Source organism: Rhinatrema bivittatum, chromosome 5 (genome assembly GCF_901001135.1).
Source record: "Rhinatrema bivittatum chromosome 5, aRhiBiv1.1, whole genome shotgun sequence".
In the NCBI taxonomy this organism is placed as follows: domain Eukaryota; kingdom Metazoa; phylum Chordata; class Amphibia; order Gymnophiona; family Rhinatrematidae; genus Rhinatrema; species Rhinatrema bivittatum.
The window spans coordinates 93,636,390-93,653,709 of NC_042619.1; the positions used below are offsets into that span (position 1 = coordinate 93,636,390).

At 44.6% G+C, this 17,320-nt stretch overlaps 1 protein-coding gene across 1 annotated transcript in view; it reads left to right on the top strand.

Annotated features, from left to right (window-relative positions):
* PDX1 (pancreatic and duodenal homeobox 1) overlaps window positions 1-16,328 on the top strand; it is a 30,262-nt gene extending 13,934 nt beyond the window's left edge. Inside the window, exon 2 of the mRNA XM_029603158.1 lies at window positions 15,913-16,328. Coding sequence (XP_029459018.1) covers window positions 15,913-16,328 — 416 coding nt within the window. The remainder of the gene's footprint in view (window positions 1-15,912) is intronic.
* Window positions 16,329-17,320: the final 992 nt, after the last annotated feature.

The window sequence follows — 17,320 nt, forward strand, 5'->3', positions numbered from 1 at the left end:
CATCTCTAACACTAAATTTTCAAAAGGGAAACATTGATAAAATGAGGAACATAGAAAAAAACTGAAAGGTGCAGCTGTAAAGATTAAAATTGTACAACAGGTGTGGACATTGTTTGAAAGTACAATCTTAGAAGCGCAGTCCAGATGTATTCCATGCATTAAGAAAGGTGGAAGGAAGGCAAAATGATTACTGGCATGGTTAAAAGGTGAGGTGAAAGAGACTATTTTAGCCAAAAAAAATCCTTCAAAAACAGGAAGAAGGATCCATCTGAAGAAAATAGGAAAAGGCATAAGCATTGTCAAGTTAAGTGTAAAACATTAATAAGGCAGGCTAAGAGAAAACTTGAAATGAAGTTGGCCGTAGAGGCAAAACTCATAATAAAAACTTTAAAAAATATCTCTGAAGCAAGAAACTTGTGAGGGAATCGGTTGGACCATTAGATGATGGAGGGGTTAAAGGGGCTCTTAGGGAAGATAAGGCCATTGCAGAAAGACTAAGTGAATTCCTTGCTTCTGTGTTTATTAATGAGAATGTTGGGGAGATACCGGTTTCGGAGATGCTTTTCAAGGGTGATGAGTCAGATGAACTGAACCGAATCACTGTGAACCTAGAAGATTGACAAACTAAAGAGTAGCAAATCACCTGGACTGGATGGTATGCACCCCAGAGTTCTGAAGGCACTCAAAAATGAAATGTCAGCTCTATTAGTTAAAATGTATAACCTATCATTATAATCATCCTTTGTACCTGAAGACTGGAGGGTGGCCAATGAAAACCAAATATTTACAAATGGCTCCAGGAGTGATCTGGGAAACTATAGACCAGTGAGCCTGTCTTCAGTGCTGGGAAAAATAGTGGAAACTATTCTAAAGATCAAAATCACAGAGCATATAGAAAAACATGGTTTAATGGAACACAGTCAACATGGATTTAACCAAGGCAAATGTTGCCTCACAAATCTGCTTCATTTTTTTTGAAGAGGTTAATAAACATGTGGATAAAGGTGAACTAGCAGATGTAGTTGTTATGATATTGAGGTGTTTGGTGGATTCTCCGGGGCAACAATGATGGTATCTCCTACGGGGAGGAGCCCCGTAGAGAACTGTAGCACCGGGCTAGACTCAGAAGCACAAACACAGAGAATATATCTTTTATTATACAGCTTGTCTGGTTCACCAGAGGTGGCAGTAGATAGCAAAAGTCTGTGATCCTCGGCGTATGAGACACGTCCCACAATGGTGGTGTAAGGCTCCGATGCAGATGTCCAATAAGGCACTGTAGGAGAGACAGACTGGCAGATATTATTAAACACTCCCTTGTAGCTGAGTAGATAGAGTTCCCAATGAGCAGTAAAGAGAGGATAGGTATCAACAGTCTGTGATCCTCGGCAGAGGAGACCCGCTCCAAAATGGTGGTGTAGGGCCCAATGCAGATGGACAGCGAGGAGCTGTAGATGGACAGACTGGGAGAAGTAGTACTCACTCTCTGTAGCTGATAGGTAGTGTTCCAGCAGGTTGAAGAATTGGTAGCAGGCACCAGGATAGACACACAGGCTCTCGAGGAGCGAGTACCTGTAATCAGGATAGGCACCTGGAAATAAGCAAAGGGCCCCCGAGGAGCAGGTACCCAGGTTAGTAGAACCCCGTAGGGTGAAGAAAGCTTCCAGCAGCAGTAGAAGTGGCAGAGCAGCTTCAGACCAGAGCAAATCCAATCTGTTGCTAACTCAGCGAGAGTCAGCAAATGGGCAACCTTATGAAGAAGGAAGTAGTGACGTCACTCAAGGGGAATGCCCCCGAGGTTTGCGCCAACACTGCTACAAGACGTGAGGCGTGTGTGCGCACGCACCCTAGGAGGCCTCAGGTCAACATGCAGGATTCCGCGCCAAAGCCATTCCGGAGAAGCCGGAGGGTGCGTCAAGGAGACGCTACGGACGCCATTCTCCCGAGGCTGGTGGTGAAGGCTGAAATAGAGGTGAGGCATGTCAGGCGAAGCCGTCTAAGACTGATGGACGCAACAGTACCCCCCTTCAAAGGACCTCCTCCAGTCCCCCTACCTGGTCTTGGTTTTAAAGGATGTGAACGATGGTACTGGTTCAGCATCTCTTTGTCCAGAATGTTAGACATAGGTTCCCACGAGTTATTTTCTGGTCCAAAGCCCTCCCATGACAGGAGGTATTCCCATACTCTGCCTCTCTTCCATACATCAAGTATAGTGTCTACTTTGTACTCAAGGTCCTCTTCTGTGTCAACAGGAGGGGGATCTGATGTCTTGGTGCTGAATTTGTTGAGTATGAGCGGTTTCAGTAACGAGACGTGAAACGCGTTATGGATCTTCATTGCTGGAGGAAGTTTGAGACTGTAGGAGAGATTGCCCAGACGTCGGAGGATGGGGAATGGTCTGATATAGCGTGGAGCGAAGCGAGTAGATGGCAACTTCAATCTAAGGTGCTTCGTAGACAACCAGACCTTATCACCAGGCTTAAGTTCAGGAGCTTTGCCATGATGCATGTCATGCATGTCATGATGCATGTCATGTTTTGCTCGAATTCCAGCTTTGAATAGCATCTCCTTTGTCTTCTTCCAAAGTTGTTGAATTTCATCGGCAGTGGCTTGTGCTGCTGGGGATGACACCTAAAGCGGAAGTGGCAAAGGTGGTGAAGGTAGTTGTCCATATACCACTTTGAATGGGGTTGATCCAGTAGATGTTGCTGGATGAGAGTTGATGGAAAACTCGGCCCACAGTAGAAGTTCAGCCCAGTCATTCTGGCGTGAAGAGACATAGGCTCTGAGGAACTGTTTGAGGGTAGGGGTCATCCTCTCAGTTTGGCCGTTGGATTGTGAATGGTAAGATAAAGTGAAGTCGAGGGTGATATCAAACTTCTTGCAAAGAGCCTTCCAGAATGTGGCTGGGAATTGTACGCCTCTGTCTGAGACAATGTGGTTTGGTATTCCGTGCAGGCAGAATATGTGGCTGATGAAGAGCTTTGCAACTTCACTGGCAGATGGTAAACCAGGAAGTGCCACAAAGTGAGCCATTTTTGAGAATCTATTCATTGTTACCCAGATAGTGATGTTGCCCCCGGAGAGGGATAAGTCCACCACAAAGTCCATGGCAATGTGAGTCCAGGGCTCATCCAGTATGGGTAAAGGTTGTAATTGGCCCCAAGGATGACCGGGTGGAGGCTTTTGTCTGGCACAGTTGGTACAGGCTGCTACATAAGCAAAGGTGTCTTCTCTCATAGATGGCCACCAGTAGAATTTTTGTAGTTTTGCCAGGGTTCTCCATTGACTGGGATGTCCAGCCAATTTAGAGTCATGAGCCCATGCTAGTACTTTCTTCTGGAGGTTGGCAGGCACAATCGTCTTACCTGCAAGTATTGGGTGAGTGGCTGAAAGAATGACTCTCTCAGGTTCAATGATATGTTGTGGAGCGTCAGGCACATCTTCAGATAAGAAGGAGCGAGATAGGGCATCCGCTCTGACATTTTTATCTCCAGGTCGGTATTTTAAGATGAAATCAAACCTGTTAAAGAACAGGGACCACCTCGCCTGGCTATGGTTGATGCACTGGGCATGACAAAGGTATTCTAGGTTTTTATGGTCAGTAAAAACCATAATCTGGTGTTGAGTACCCTCAAGCCAGGGTCTCCGCTCTTCGAATGCCATCTTTATCACCAACAATTCTTTATCTCTGATTCCATAGTTCCTCTCAGCTGGTGTGAATCCTCTGGAGAAGAAGGAACATGGCTGCAGGATCTTGGAGTCACTGGTTTGACTTAATCAGCCCCTACGCCAACATCAGAGGCATCTACCTCGACAATAAAGGGGTGTGTAGGATCCAGGTGATGGAGCATGGCTTGCTGGAGAAAGCGTCCTTCAGCTTTTGGAAAGCAGTGACAGCCTCTATAGACCAAATGGCAATATTGGCACCTTTCTTTGTCAGAGCTGTTAAAGGCACAGTTAGTGAGGAGTAATTCTTAATGAAGGTTCTATAGTAGTTTGTGAATCCCAGAAACCTTCTGAGAGCCTTTAGAACAGTAGGTTGGGACCATTTCTGAATGCTCTCCAGCTTTTGTGGGTCCATCTGGAACCCCTTGTTAGACACTATGTACTCTAGGAACAGTACAGATTCCTTGTGGAATTCACATTTGGACAGCTTAACATATAAACGGTTCTCCCGCAGTCTTTGTAACACTCTCTTGACATCCGTAATGTGGGCATTCAGATCTTGAGAGAAGATCAGGATGACGTCCAAATAGACAACGACACATTGGTAGAGTAGGTCATGCAGGATGTCGTTCATCATGTTTTGGAAGACAGATGGGGCATTGCATAAGCCAAAGGGCATCACCAAATACTCAAAGTGTCCGTCCCTGGTGTTAAAAGCTGTCTTCCATTCGTCACCTGAACGAATGTGGAAAAGGTTATATGCTCTTTTAAGATCCAGCTTGGACAAGATCTTAGCCCCTTGTAGGCAGTCAAACAGCTCAGAGATGAGTGGTAAGGGATAGCGGTCTTTGACCGTGATCTCGTTTAGACCACGATAATCAATGCATGGATGTAGGGTTCTGTCCTTCTTCCCTACAAAGAAAAACCCTGCTCCTGCAGGAGGCTTGGATGGCCTTATGAAACCTTTTTGTAGATTTTTTTGGATGCATTCCAACATTGCTTTATTCTCCACCACAGAGAGGGGGTAAACTCTTACCTTGGGTGGTTCGGTATTCGGTTTCAAGTTAATCGCGCAGTCATAAGATCTGTGTGGAGGAAGGATATCAGCAGCTTCTTTAGAGAACACATCTTGAAACGATGCATATTGAGGTGGTAACCCAGGCATCAACGGAATTGTAGGCATACAGGGTAGTGGTGAAACTTCCTTCAGGCATTTTCCATGACAATCTGGGCCCCAACATGAAAGCTCCAATGTAGCCCAGTTGAATTGAGGCATGTGCTTTTGTAGCCATGGTAATCCGAGTACTAAGGGGTGCATAGCCTTTTCAAACACAAAGAAGGAAATGGATTCCGCATGAAGAGCTCCAGTCCTTAAACTGACCGGTTCCTTTTGTAGGGTTACTTCACCCGGTAAGGGCTCCCCATGAATAGAGGATAACAGAAGTGGAGGCTTCATAGTCGTAGTGGGGATTCGCAAATGTTCTACTAGATGTCTCAGTATAAAATTCCCTCCTGCCCCGGAGTCCACTAGGGCAAGAGTCTGGAATTCAAGTGGTCCGTTTATCAAGGAGACTGACAGAGAGAGTGGAAGAGAAGGAGCAGTTAGACCTAAGAAGAGGCCTCCCACAGGACTTAGGTCTGCCCGTTTCCCGGACAGATAGGGCATGTTTGTACTGCATGGCCTGCTTGACCACAATACATTAGAGATGTACATTTGTATATCACGAATTAGGCAATTTCAACGAAATTGCCTAATTCATCGTGGTTCGGGGGACCCGAACCACGAACTACAAAACAGATTTTCCCCGAACTTTGGGGAAAATTCATTTTTTGGGTTTGTGCGGGGGGAGGGGCACATTTATTAAAAAAAAAACAAAACCACCCCAACCCTTCAAATTTACTATATTACAATCCCCCCACATCCCGATTCCTCCCAAAGACTTACTAAAAGCCCTGGTGGTCCAGCGGGGGTCCTGAAGCAATCTCCTGCACTCGCGCCGTTGGCTGTCAGTATTCAAAATGGTGCCGATAGCCTTTGCCCTTACTATGTCACAGGGGCTACTGGTGCCATTGGAGGTTCACGCCAACACTGCTACAAGACGTGAGGCGTGCGCGCGCCCTAGGAGGCCTCAGGTCAACATGGCGGGACGCCACGCCAGAGCTGTTCCAAGGAAGCCGGAGGGTGCGGCAAGGAGACACTACGGACGCCATTCTCCCGAGGCTGGTTGAGAAGGCTGAAATAGAGGTGAGGCATGTCGGGCAAAGCCGTCTGAGACCGACGGATGCAACAGTAGTGTATTTGGATTTTCAGGAGGCGTTTGACAAAGTCCCTAATGAGAGGCTTCTAAGAAAACTGAAAAGTCATGGGATAGGAGGTGATGCCCTTTTGTGGATTGCAAACTGGTTATAAGACCAGAAACAGAGAGTAGGATTAAATGTTCAATTTTCTCAGTTGGAAAGAGTAAACAGTGGAGTGCTTCATGGATATTTACTTGGACCGGTGCTTTTCAATATTTTTATAAATGATCTGGAAAGGAATATGATGAATGAGGTAATCAAATATAAAGATGATACAAAATTATTCAGAGTAGTTAAATCACAAGCAGATTGTGATAAATTGCAAAAGGACCTTGCAGGACTGGAAAATTGGGCATCCAAATGGCAGATGAAATTTAATGTGGACAGGTGCAAGGTGATGCATGTTGTAGTTACACGATGTTAGGTTCCATATTAGGAGCAATCACCTGGGAAAAAGATCTAGGCGTCATAGTGGATAATACTTTGAAATAGTCAGGTCAGTGTGCTGCAGCAGTCAAAAAAGCAAACAGAATGTTAGGAAAATGAGGAAGGGAATGGTGAATTTATATATTTATTTATCGAGTTTTATATTCTGTCATTCAGTTTCACCATCACAACGGATAATGTCATAATGCCTCTGTATCGCTCCATGGTGTTACCGCACCTTGAGTACTGTATACAATTCTGGTCGCCGCATCTCAAAAAATATATAGTTGCACTGGAGAATGTACAGAGAAGGGCAACCAAAATGATAAATGCGATGGAACAGCTCTCCTATGAGGAAAGGCTAAAGAAGTTAGGGCTGTTCAGCTTGGAGAAGAGATGGTTGAGGGGGGATATGATAGAGGTCTTTAAAATCATCAGAGGTCTAGAATGGGTAAATGTGAATCGGTTATTTACTCTTTCGGATAATAGAAGGACTAGGGGGCACTCCATGAAATTAGCAAGTAGCACATTTAAAACTAATCGGAGAAAATTCTTTTTCACTCAATGCATAATTAAGCTCTGGAATTTGTTGCCAGAGGATGTGGTTAGTGCAGTTAGTGTTGCTGGGTTTAAAAAAGGTTTGGATAAGTTTTTGGAGAAGTCCATTAACTGCTATTAATCAAGTTGACTTAGTGAATAGCCACTGCTATTACTAGCATCAGTAACATGGAAGCTACTTAGTGTTTGGGTACTTTCCAGGTACTTGTAGCCTGGATAGGTCACTGATAGAAAAAGGATGCTGGGCTTGATGGACCCTTGTTCTGACCCAGTATGGCAACTTCTTATGTTCTTATGACCATGTATTTCATCTGAGATTGGTGCTGCATTCATATCCCAACTTGTAGGTACAGTCTCTCATTCAAGGCCATTTGGACAAGGAATGGCAAGTGAAATAAAGGAATAAGCTCTCTGGGAAGGTATATTCAGCTAGATGAACTGGATGGATGCCAACAGCTGAACAGCAAACCCTTTAGCACTGTGCGTTTACTGTCCAGCTGTTGTCGAAAACAAAGAAATCCTGTGACTGGTGCCTGCCTCAGAGAGCTTGCATTTAAAATTTAACTCCTGGGTCCAAGGTGGAGTAAACTCGCATTTCTGGTGGCTAGTTTTGTTTATGTGCTACTCCACCTCTGATCCAGGAAGAATTTAACCTGTCAATGTAAATTCTCTGGGACTGGAACCTACAGCTGAACAACGCATAAGCTCTGTGGGGCAGACACCTACAGCAGAATAGTATGCCAAATGAGGGTGTTTTGGAAAGGAATAATGTTAACTGGCTAAGGGGGTCATTTTCTATAGCTTTCGCATGTGAAAAGGGAGATCGGGGCAGAGTCATCACCGGAAGGGTAGGAGTCGGGGAAGCACCAGGGCGGACGCGGCGAAGACATCGCTGACGGCGAAAAGGTAAGGCCCCTTATCGCCGCCAGTAACGCGCCCAATAGCAGAACCTTTCACGGTGGCGCTATTGGTTTGCGAAAGCCGGCAGCGATCGCACCGCGGTGATGCGATCGCTGCTGGCTTTCGCAGCCCCCCCCCCCCTGCTTCGCTCCCGACCCCAGTACTGCTCGATTCACTAAGGCTTGCGGTTTTAGAAAATCCAGGCCTAAGTTTTCCAGTTTACTCCAGTATTCAGAGTTAGCTGGATTACTTAGCCGGCTAAGACTGTTTGGGCCAAAGATCTGCCCTAAAGTTAGGAGGATAAAGTTATCCGGCTACCTTTAAGATAGCTGGCTATGTTCAGTAATGTGGCTGCACTATTGACTGTATCTCCAAAGTTAGCTGTATAAATTTATCCAGCTAACTTTGCTATCGGGACATTGACTAATATGGACCTCAGAGAGCTTATGCTGGAAATGTAACTCCTTCTGTGGGCCAAGGTGGAATAAACTAACATTTCTGGAGGCCAAAGTTATTCTATTGCTGTGCCCAGTGTGGTAGAAACAGCTATATACTACCACATGGGCACAGCAATAGAATATCATGACCACCAGAAATGTGAATTAACTTTTACTCCACCTCAGTCCAAGGAGTTAACTTGAAAATCCAAAAATCCACACTAGTGCTTTAAAAGAGGAGCAAGAAGGAAAGTTCTTGAACTTGGAAGGAATGAGACCAAAATGGTCTTGCATGCAAGACTGGCATTGAGCATCTCATTTTGGGCACAATCTGACAGGCAAGGCCAATTGGGCAAAGCATGCCAAGTAAAAACAAAGAGTAAGCTTAAGCAGGCAACTATAGCCATAGGGCTGTATAGCACCAAAGTGTGTAGGGTTTGGCTGCAGGTGCTGACCCTAAAGAGCTTACCCTTTGATTCCACTTGACATGCCTTACCCAAATGGCCTTGCATGACCAATGCCAGTTTCTCATGTAATGCCATTTTGGTCACACTCCTTCCAACTTCAAGCACTTACCTTCTGTTTTAAAGCACTTTTTAAAGCATTTTTCTGCATTAGTGTGGATTTTTCAGGTTAACTCACATTTTAGCAGTTTTTTTTTGTTTAGTGCACTTTTTTTTTTTACTTCTGCTTATTTGCATCTCATGGGGACCCCTGTTTTTAACAAAGATGTTAAGTAGTATCCACAATAAAATTTATCTCAGATTTTAACGTGGGCTTTTTTTACATCAGCCCTTATATTTGTAATGCAGAAACACATATAGAGCTGGATTTTCTAAGGTCGCAGACCGAGCTGAAAAACAAAACAAAACACCCCGACCCTTTAGATCTAACTATTTACAATCCTCCACCCCAAAACTTTCCTAAAGTACCTGGTGGTCCAGGTGCCAGCCATCCATTGCTCCTACCATGTGACAGGGGCTGGCCAATGGCATCGATAGCCCTTGACACATGATAAGGGCAAAGGGCCACTGGTGCCATTTTGCTTACTGGCAGCCAACGGCCTGAGAGCGGGAGATTGCTCCCGGGACCCCCGCTGGACCACCAGGTACTTTAGGAAAGTTTTTGGGGGGTCGGGAATGTGGGGGATTCTAAATAATTAAATATAAAGGATCAGGTAGTTGTTTTTTTTCAGCTCGTGACAGCCGAAAACAAAAACCATCCAAACCCTTGGGAAACAGAATTTCCCGCGGGTCCACGATCCGAAAAACAGAACTGATTCTGGCACCCGATTCACATCTCTACGTTCCTGTATGGATGCGCATTTTGGACATGCTAATCCTGATATTGCATTGGGCTTATGTCTAGCATGTCCAAAACACGTGTCCAACCGTGCATTTAGCAGCACACTGAGCTCAGCATCTGATATTGCACTGGCCCCCGAGTGTAGCTATTTCCATCTCACTGTTAACTAGGGATGTGCATTCATTTTTTACGAATTAGACAATTTCAACTAAATTGTCTAATTCGCCCTGGTTTTGGAGAACCAAAAAACGTGTGTGCTAACTGTAAAATGTTAATGCGTGCTAACCTGAAAATCGGCATCCCCTAAAAAAAAAAAGTCCAAACTGCGGGAAAAACAAAATTTCCTGTGGCGAGCCGAAAACAAAGCCCGAACTGAAGTGCAGTATCGCTGCACATCTCTACTGCTAACAGTTGGGCCGATACAGTAAAGCGCGGCCGCGGTTACCCTGTTTCTAACCCGCTTTGGATGCACAATTTGGACGCGTAAGGTGAACCCGCGATTCAGTATTCGGTTTTACGTGTCCTTACCGTTTGCCGAAATGGACGCGTATGCGTCTCCACCCGCCGCATGTATATGATATGTTAATGATCGATTTAGCTATTCCCTCCGATACAGTAATGTGCGCCCAGATTATCGCCTTATTAACCAGCTTATTTGCCACGTCTTTAACCTGCATATTTACCTCCTACCATGACCCTGGCGTTAGTGTGGTGTTCAGTCAGCTTCCCGTTGCCCTGAGCACCCGCTGAAGGCCAGCAGCAGTTCTCTGAATCTGAAACCATTCTGTCGCACTGCAGTTTATGCCACCGCTAGAAGATTCATCACTAACTACTGGTTGAGTTGCCCGCAGCAAAGAAAAAAAAAGCACCACATGCCAGCAACAAAGAGGACTGCTAGAACTTAGCCGCCCAGTCCCAAACCAACCCAATCCATAGAAAAAAATGCTTCTCGCACAAGGGGGAAAGAAATAACTCAACCTGGCACCACTGTGCTTAACTTCAGAGAACTTTGGTTCCGTAGTGTTTAGTTTCTGTACAGAAGAACGGACACCGTTTCTGGGGGCTCCTCTGGCCTTCTCGTGGGTCTGGGCTCCTTTTCGCCGCTGACTTGCAGTGGGCACGAGCTCATGTATCAGGTCCTACCCCTACACACCCTACGCCACGACCTTGGATGTCCAGTCGGGCGTTCAGGTCGCGGCGTGCGTTCATGGACCTTCCCGCTGCCTTGAGCGCCTGGCTGGACGTCCAAGCCGCGACCTCGGACATCCAGCTGGGCGCTCAAGGCAGCGGGAAGGTCCATGAATGCACGCCGCGACCTCGGACGTCCAGCCGGGCGCTCAGGGGAAAACAGTGCAAGACATGTCTGCAGGGGCTTCTGCTCATGTAGGAGTTTGCAGGAAGTGAGCCTGGGAACAGGAAACGTACTGAAGAGCTTCCCCTGACAATCAGTTTACTTGGCAATTTCTGAGTTCTGAGCGCCCGGCTGGAAGTCCAAGCCGCGACCTCGGATGTCCGGCTTGGACGTCCAGCCGGGCACTCAAGGCAGCGGGGTCTGTAGGAAAGAACCATCCACTTACCTGGTGGAATGACATTTCAAATGAGATTTCAAATGACAGATACTAGTGCACCCTGGATACTGTATAGGCGCTGTATACCGCTGTATACAGTAAGATGGATTGCACACGCCTACCATTTCATTGATGTGCTTTGGATGCCACTTGGATTTGTGTCTAATTTGAATACTGAATCAAGCGGTATGTGAACCAAAATATGCGCGCGGCAATCAAGGGTGCGCCCGGCACTGCCGCACTCTTTCTTACGTGTCCTTACTGTATCGGCCCGAGTGTTAATGCTGGGAACAAAGATCTAGTTACAAGAGATTGCAATTTATGACTTAATATGGTTTCTTCTTGGTGTACACTGATATCAATATTAAAATTAAGGCACAGAGAACAGGCAGGTTGGATAAGCAGATTTACTGAAACAAAAATACTACTTCCTACCCGAGTTTGCATTCCTATAGGGAAAACTTCAGGCAAACTGACTGGCTACATTTTTTCAATATTTCCTTTGAGGTTTGCCTTACAAAACTATAAACTTGGAGCAATTTTGCAGGCTTTCTGGGGCTTAGTTACAACTTATCACTGGGGGGATTTTTGGGGCCAATGCAATACAATACATGCAAACCCATGTCCAAGCGCACCTGCAGTTGGACATGGGTTGTATAGGCGCTAACTAGTGCCCTTATGCAATAAGGGGATTAGCGCCTCTACAACATGCGTCCAACGCGGAGTGAAACTAATAGCGCTCATCACATGCAAATGCATGTGAATGAAGCTATTAGCTATTCACTCCCAATGGAAAAAAAAAAAAGAGCATCTAGGATGCACATTTTAGCGATCAGAAATTAATGCTTGCCCGGAAATTAATGCTGAGCGCTCCTAAAACCAGTACAGAAAAGCAGAAAAAAACTGCTTTTCTGTACTGCCTCCTACTTAATATTGTTGCAATATTAAATAGGAGGAAAAACTAAACTAACAAAAAAAAGTTAAAAAAAAAAAAAGCGCCGGGAGTCTGGTGCAGGAAACAGATGCTCAATTGACAAGCGTCTGTTTCCTGAACCCCCCTGGCTGTGCAGCGTTTAGGAAAACCGACGTCGATAAACTTAGTGTCGGTTTTCCTAAGCAGCGGATGCCCGACGCTTTCAGGCTCTCGTTAGCGCCTCCCCTAGTGCCTCCTTGCTAACGTGACCCCTAATTTAAATATTGCATGGCGGCCTCAGGAGGGGCGCCTGGGGGCGCATTAAGAAAGCGGGCGCTGACTGTTCAGCACCCGCTTTCAGTGCATAAATATTGCATCGGCCCCTTTGTTTGTTTGTTTTAGTAGCAGGGTAAACTCTGGTTTCTTTGATAGTGGTCCTAACATATTAATTGTGTCCCCAACCGAGGTGGGGTGGCAAGGCATTAAACTCCTCATATCCTCATATTATAGATCCTTATTTTTAGCCGAAAAGCCATGAAGGAAGGATCCTCATCTTCATGACTCAGAGTTTTGAACTGTTCTCAGTTAAAAAAGGTCCATCTGAGATATCCTACTCTCCAATCAGCAACTTTTTTTTTTTCCCACAGGAGGTTTAATCATCCGGGTTTAGTAACCTTATGGTATCCCCAGAAGGTTTGGGCGTTAAAAACAGCCCTCCCTCATTTTGTACAAGTTCTCAATCTCAGCCAAAAGGTCCTCAGCTCACAGCTCAGATCCTGTTGCTTGGATTTCAGCCAAAAAGCCAATGCCTGGCTTATAAAAACCAGCACTGGTGCTACAGCCATTGCCCGGGTTTGAAATGTGTGGCTCGATTTACAAGTCAGAAAGTGGGCAATGTCTACATCAAAAATAAGGGTTCATTCACAAAAGGCGCTACCAGTGATTCACTGCGCTCTTCCAGCCCCGCCCCGTATTTAAATGAAGGTGGGGACGTTCAATAAGTGTCCAGTAAATGAAAAACAGGTGCAGCTACCCCTGTCGTAGTACTATTTGCTGCGAGTTTGATGAGCTCAGATTGGGTTTTTCAGAACCAAGAGGACGTTTGAGCAGACAGGCACTGCCAAAGAGAGGAAACAGATCAGTTTGAAAAATCAGACTTCTGATTTTATTGGCATGTCTCTTTTACAGGGTGGAGGCTCAATGCTCCACGTTGTATTTCTGTCGGGGTTTTGTCTTTCTTTCTTATTTTCTTTTATTTCTTTCCTTTTTTTTCCTTGGTATTTTCCTTCCTTTTTTTCCCCCTCCGTTTCCTTTCTCTTTTTCTTCATATTTTGATTTCATGTAGTCCCTTTTTCTTTACATTTTCATTCTGATTCATTAGTTTTTGGGTACTTGCCAGGTTCTTATGGCGTGGATTGGCCACTGTTGGAAACAGGATGCTGGGCTTGATGGACCCTTGGTCTGACCCAGTATGGCATGTTCTTATGTTCTTATCAAGATGTCCTAAACTGCGTTAAGCTTTCAAAAGGGAAAAACCGAGATTTGTCAGAAATAGCCCTTGAATAAAACTGGCTGTGCAATGCATGCGGATTTTCATCGTTAAAAACTTGCCATCCCTTAAAGCAGCTTAGTAAATCAGATATTATCTTCATTTCTGCTTTATCGGGTATTTTTCTTTTTCCTTCTTTACGTGGTCACACATGTATTTGCACAAGGTACTTCTGACTGGAAATACTTCGGAATTGCCAAAATAGCATAGCTTTCTCCTGCCCGATTCATAACAACAGCTTCAAAGTACGGTAATGCGGGATAGAAAGCACCTTAATTGCTCCGGGCCCCATCATTTTTACAAGGGGACCCTATTCACTTATTCACCTATTTACCGATGGAGCGCACTGTTAACCTGCCCTTGGACGCACGTTTTCCCTTACCTCTTATTCAGTAAGGGGAGGAAAACGCGCGTCCAACCCGCAGCACCTAATAGCGCCCTCAACATGCAAATGCATGTTGAGGGCGCTATTAGTCATTCCTGCACGAAACAGTAAGTAAAATGTGCAGCCAAGCCGCACATTTTACTTTAAGAAATTAGCGCCAACCCAAAGGTACGCGCTAGTTTCTGCTGACACCGGGAAAGTGCACAGAAAAGCAGTAAAAACTGCTTTTCTGTGCACCCTCCGACTTAATATCATGGCGATATTAAGTCGGAGGTCCCGAAGAGTAAAAAAAAGTTGAAAAAAATTTTTTAAATGGGCCAGCGGCTCTCCCGTGGACTTTACTGAATCGGCCTGAAACGCTGGAGTAACCCGCGTTAACTTTAGCGCAATCTTCTGTGTTGAATAATACTCGCGGCGCACAACACCATGTACAGAGCCTTGACTTCGGGAGCTTTAACGCACAACGAGGGGGGGGGGAGGGGGACATCGATTTCCAATTTGCAGTGAGGAGGTCTTTTATTTTTCGCAGCTACTGAACAGAGATTTCTATCTTTATTTTCAGCCCTTCCTGTAAATTAGTCGGGCACTACGTTTAGTGGCTGGGCGCACATCAGGGCTTCCTTGGGCCTCTTTCCTGCCTGACTTTTGCCCATGATTTCTGCGCAGTCCATGGTTTCTGCGCAGTAAGTACATCTGCAATACCTGTTTCGGCAATATTCGCATGCCATTCCAGGATGCAGAGAGGAAAAGTGACGTTTTAGACAGGAAAAAGCTGATACGTACCCTAAAGCCTGTATTGAAAGGGGATTCCCAACAATTATTTTTAAAAGCGTGATTTTAGTTCTGAGAGAAATGACTGGCCTGAGGGCTATGACATCCCGGTGCACATCGCTCCAATCTGACCAAACCTGCGTGACCAGGCACTGGCAGCACTGCTGCTTTGACATTAATCCCCGCAAACAGTTCCTTTGACCTAGGAATATGTGATGTGGGTGGATGGGTTTTCGGTGCATTTTGTTGTCTGTTTTCAGTTTTTATATATATGGGCTACACCTATCTTTCTATAGGCTTAAGAACAACAGCAAACCGGTCATATAGAGGCCTCCATCTCAAAGGCTTTCTCCTAATTTTGCTTCCTATTAGGGGTCCTTGGTTTATTATATTTGTCCTCAAATACTTGACTGTTTTTTGTGTGTGTTGTGAATTATGTTTAAATATGTAACTTATTATGTATTTGAAATTGTAATCCGCTTAGAACAATTTGATGTTGACATAGGCGAAATATAACATTTTTTAAATACAATAAATTTTTGTCTATGGACAATATCATCGGATTTAGTTTACATCTCACATTAATATAAAGACAATCGCCAGCATTCTTTCAGTAACAATCAAAATCCATGTTTTCGTGCTTTCCTTCTCCTTACCACACTTTCTCTAGTTCTTTTGTCAGTTTCAGTTTGTGCTTGTTTAAAATATGTTATTTATGAGACAAATATATACATTGTATATATTTTATTCAGTTTTGAATATAAATAGTACAGGAAAGTAGGCAGAGAAATGGCAACATACAGAAAAAATGAGTTAACACAAGGCCATAATAACAATAGTAGTAATCGATTTTATTTTGTTCTGAGAGTTTTTCCTCGAGCGAGAATTTTCCCGATCTATTTATTTATTTATTTATTTATTTATTATTTTTTATATACCGACATTCTTTCACTACCATTTTGTACCGGAGAAATATTTGTCTGCCTTAAACTTCCGAGAAAAAAATTAACTCCGGCTAAGTTCCGGTTGGTTGAAGCTGTGATTTTTACCAAATGTTGCAGGGTGCTTCACCTGATGGCTCGCCCTGCTGCCCATTAACTCTTTTTTTTTTTACTGCTTCTCATCTCCATTAGGTGGCTCCTATGTGGTTGAGCAAGAAGAGAACAAGAGGACCCGGACAGCCTACACCCGAGCTCAGCTTCTGGAGCTGGAGAAAGAATTCCTGTTTAATAAATACATCTCCAGGCCCAGGCGAGTGGAGCTGGCGGTCATGCTCAACCTGACCGAGAGACATATCAAGATATGGTTTCAGAATCGGCGGATGAAGTGGAAAAAGGAAGAGGACAAGAAGAGAGGAAGGGGCAGTGACCCCGAGCAAGACTCTGTGGTGTCCTCCGGGGAGATGGGGAAGGAGGAGCTGCAGTTGAGTGCCGCCGATACGTCCACCTCGAGGGAGCTGCTGCTCTCCCCACCCATGACCTGCTCCCCGCCACCTCAGCCCAGTGTGCTGACCGGATCCATCCCCCTGAGGCAGCCGGAAAAACGATAAAGGATGGAAAACCACCTAGCCTGGCTGCCAGCCCTTCAAGTATTAAAGGACACAGTACAACCCACAGGATCTGCACCTTCGGCCCTACTTAGCCGATATTGATTTGATTGTCTTTTACGTATGAGAGTGTTTTTAATTGCAGAATGTGGTCACGTGGAAACAATAGGAAGTATTGGAAGAAACCCTTTTTGTGTTTTGATTACCTCGTTGTGTTGTAAATCCTGTTGAATTGTTTCTGTACACTTTCCAAGTTTTGTTTTTTGTTTTTGTTTTTTAATTTTTAATTTAATAGCCCGGGAGGATGAGACCCTACTTTTCTCAAATCCATGTCAGCCTAGTTAAAGTCTACAAGTGCGCAATAAAAACCCCGCCAAATCACATCCACTTTCTTCCTGAGGGAAGCACAGGGCATAGAAATTGTAGAGCTCTAATCGCTTCATGGTATCTTAAATCTCATTGAATTCACAGTCTGCTTTCCCTGTAACATATTTTTACCTGCTGAGCCACAGCTGGAACCCGGTTACAGTGAATTGTCTGAGCTGCTAAACTTTTCTTTATTTTCAATTCCGTCAGCTGTATGTATTCCAATGGAGAAAATTGGGGTAGTAACATTTATTTTAATAGGCACACGAATTCATTACTTTATATCACTGTCTAATTTCAAATGTAAATGAAAAATGGTTTTACCAACAAACAGAGTCAGAAGCCATGGACGTGTGTTCATTCTTCATGCAGCATTTATGTATTTTTATGTTTCCTCGTGATTCTGGGGAAAATAATTCTTTGGATACAGTGAAATTCCTCCTACAGTCAATATTTGCTTGAGTATTAGGAGCTTAATATAAGAAGGCACCGCTGTACTTAAAAACTGAATCTGACATGAGGAGATAAGAATTTGCTATTGCAGAGGTTCCCACATTTGTCCTGGGGGTTTTCAGGATATCCACAATGAATGTGCAACAGATGAAAGTTGGATGCTATGGAGGCAGTGC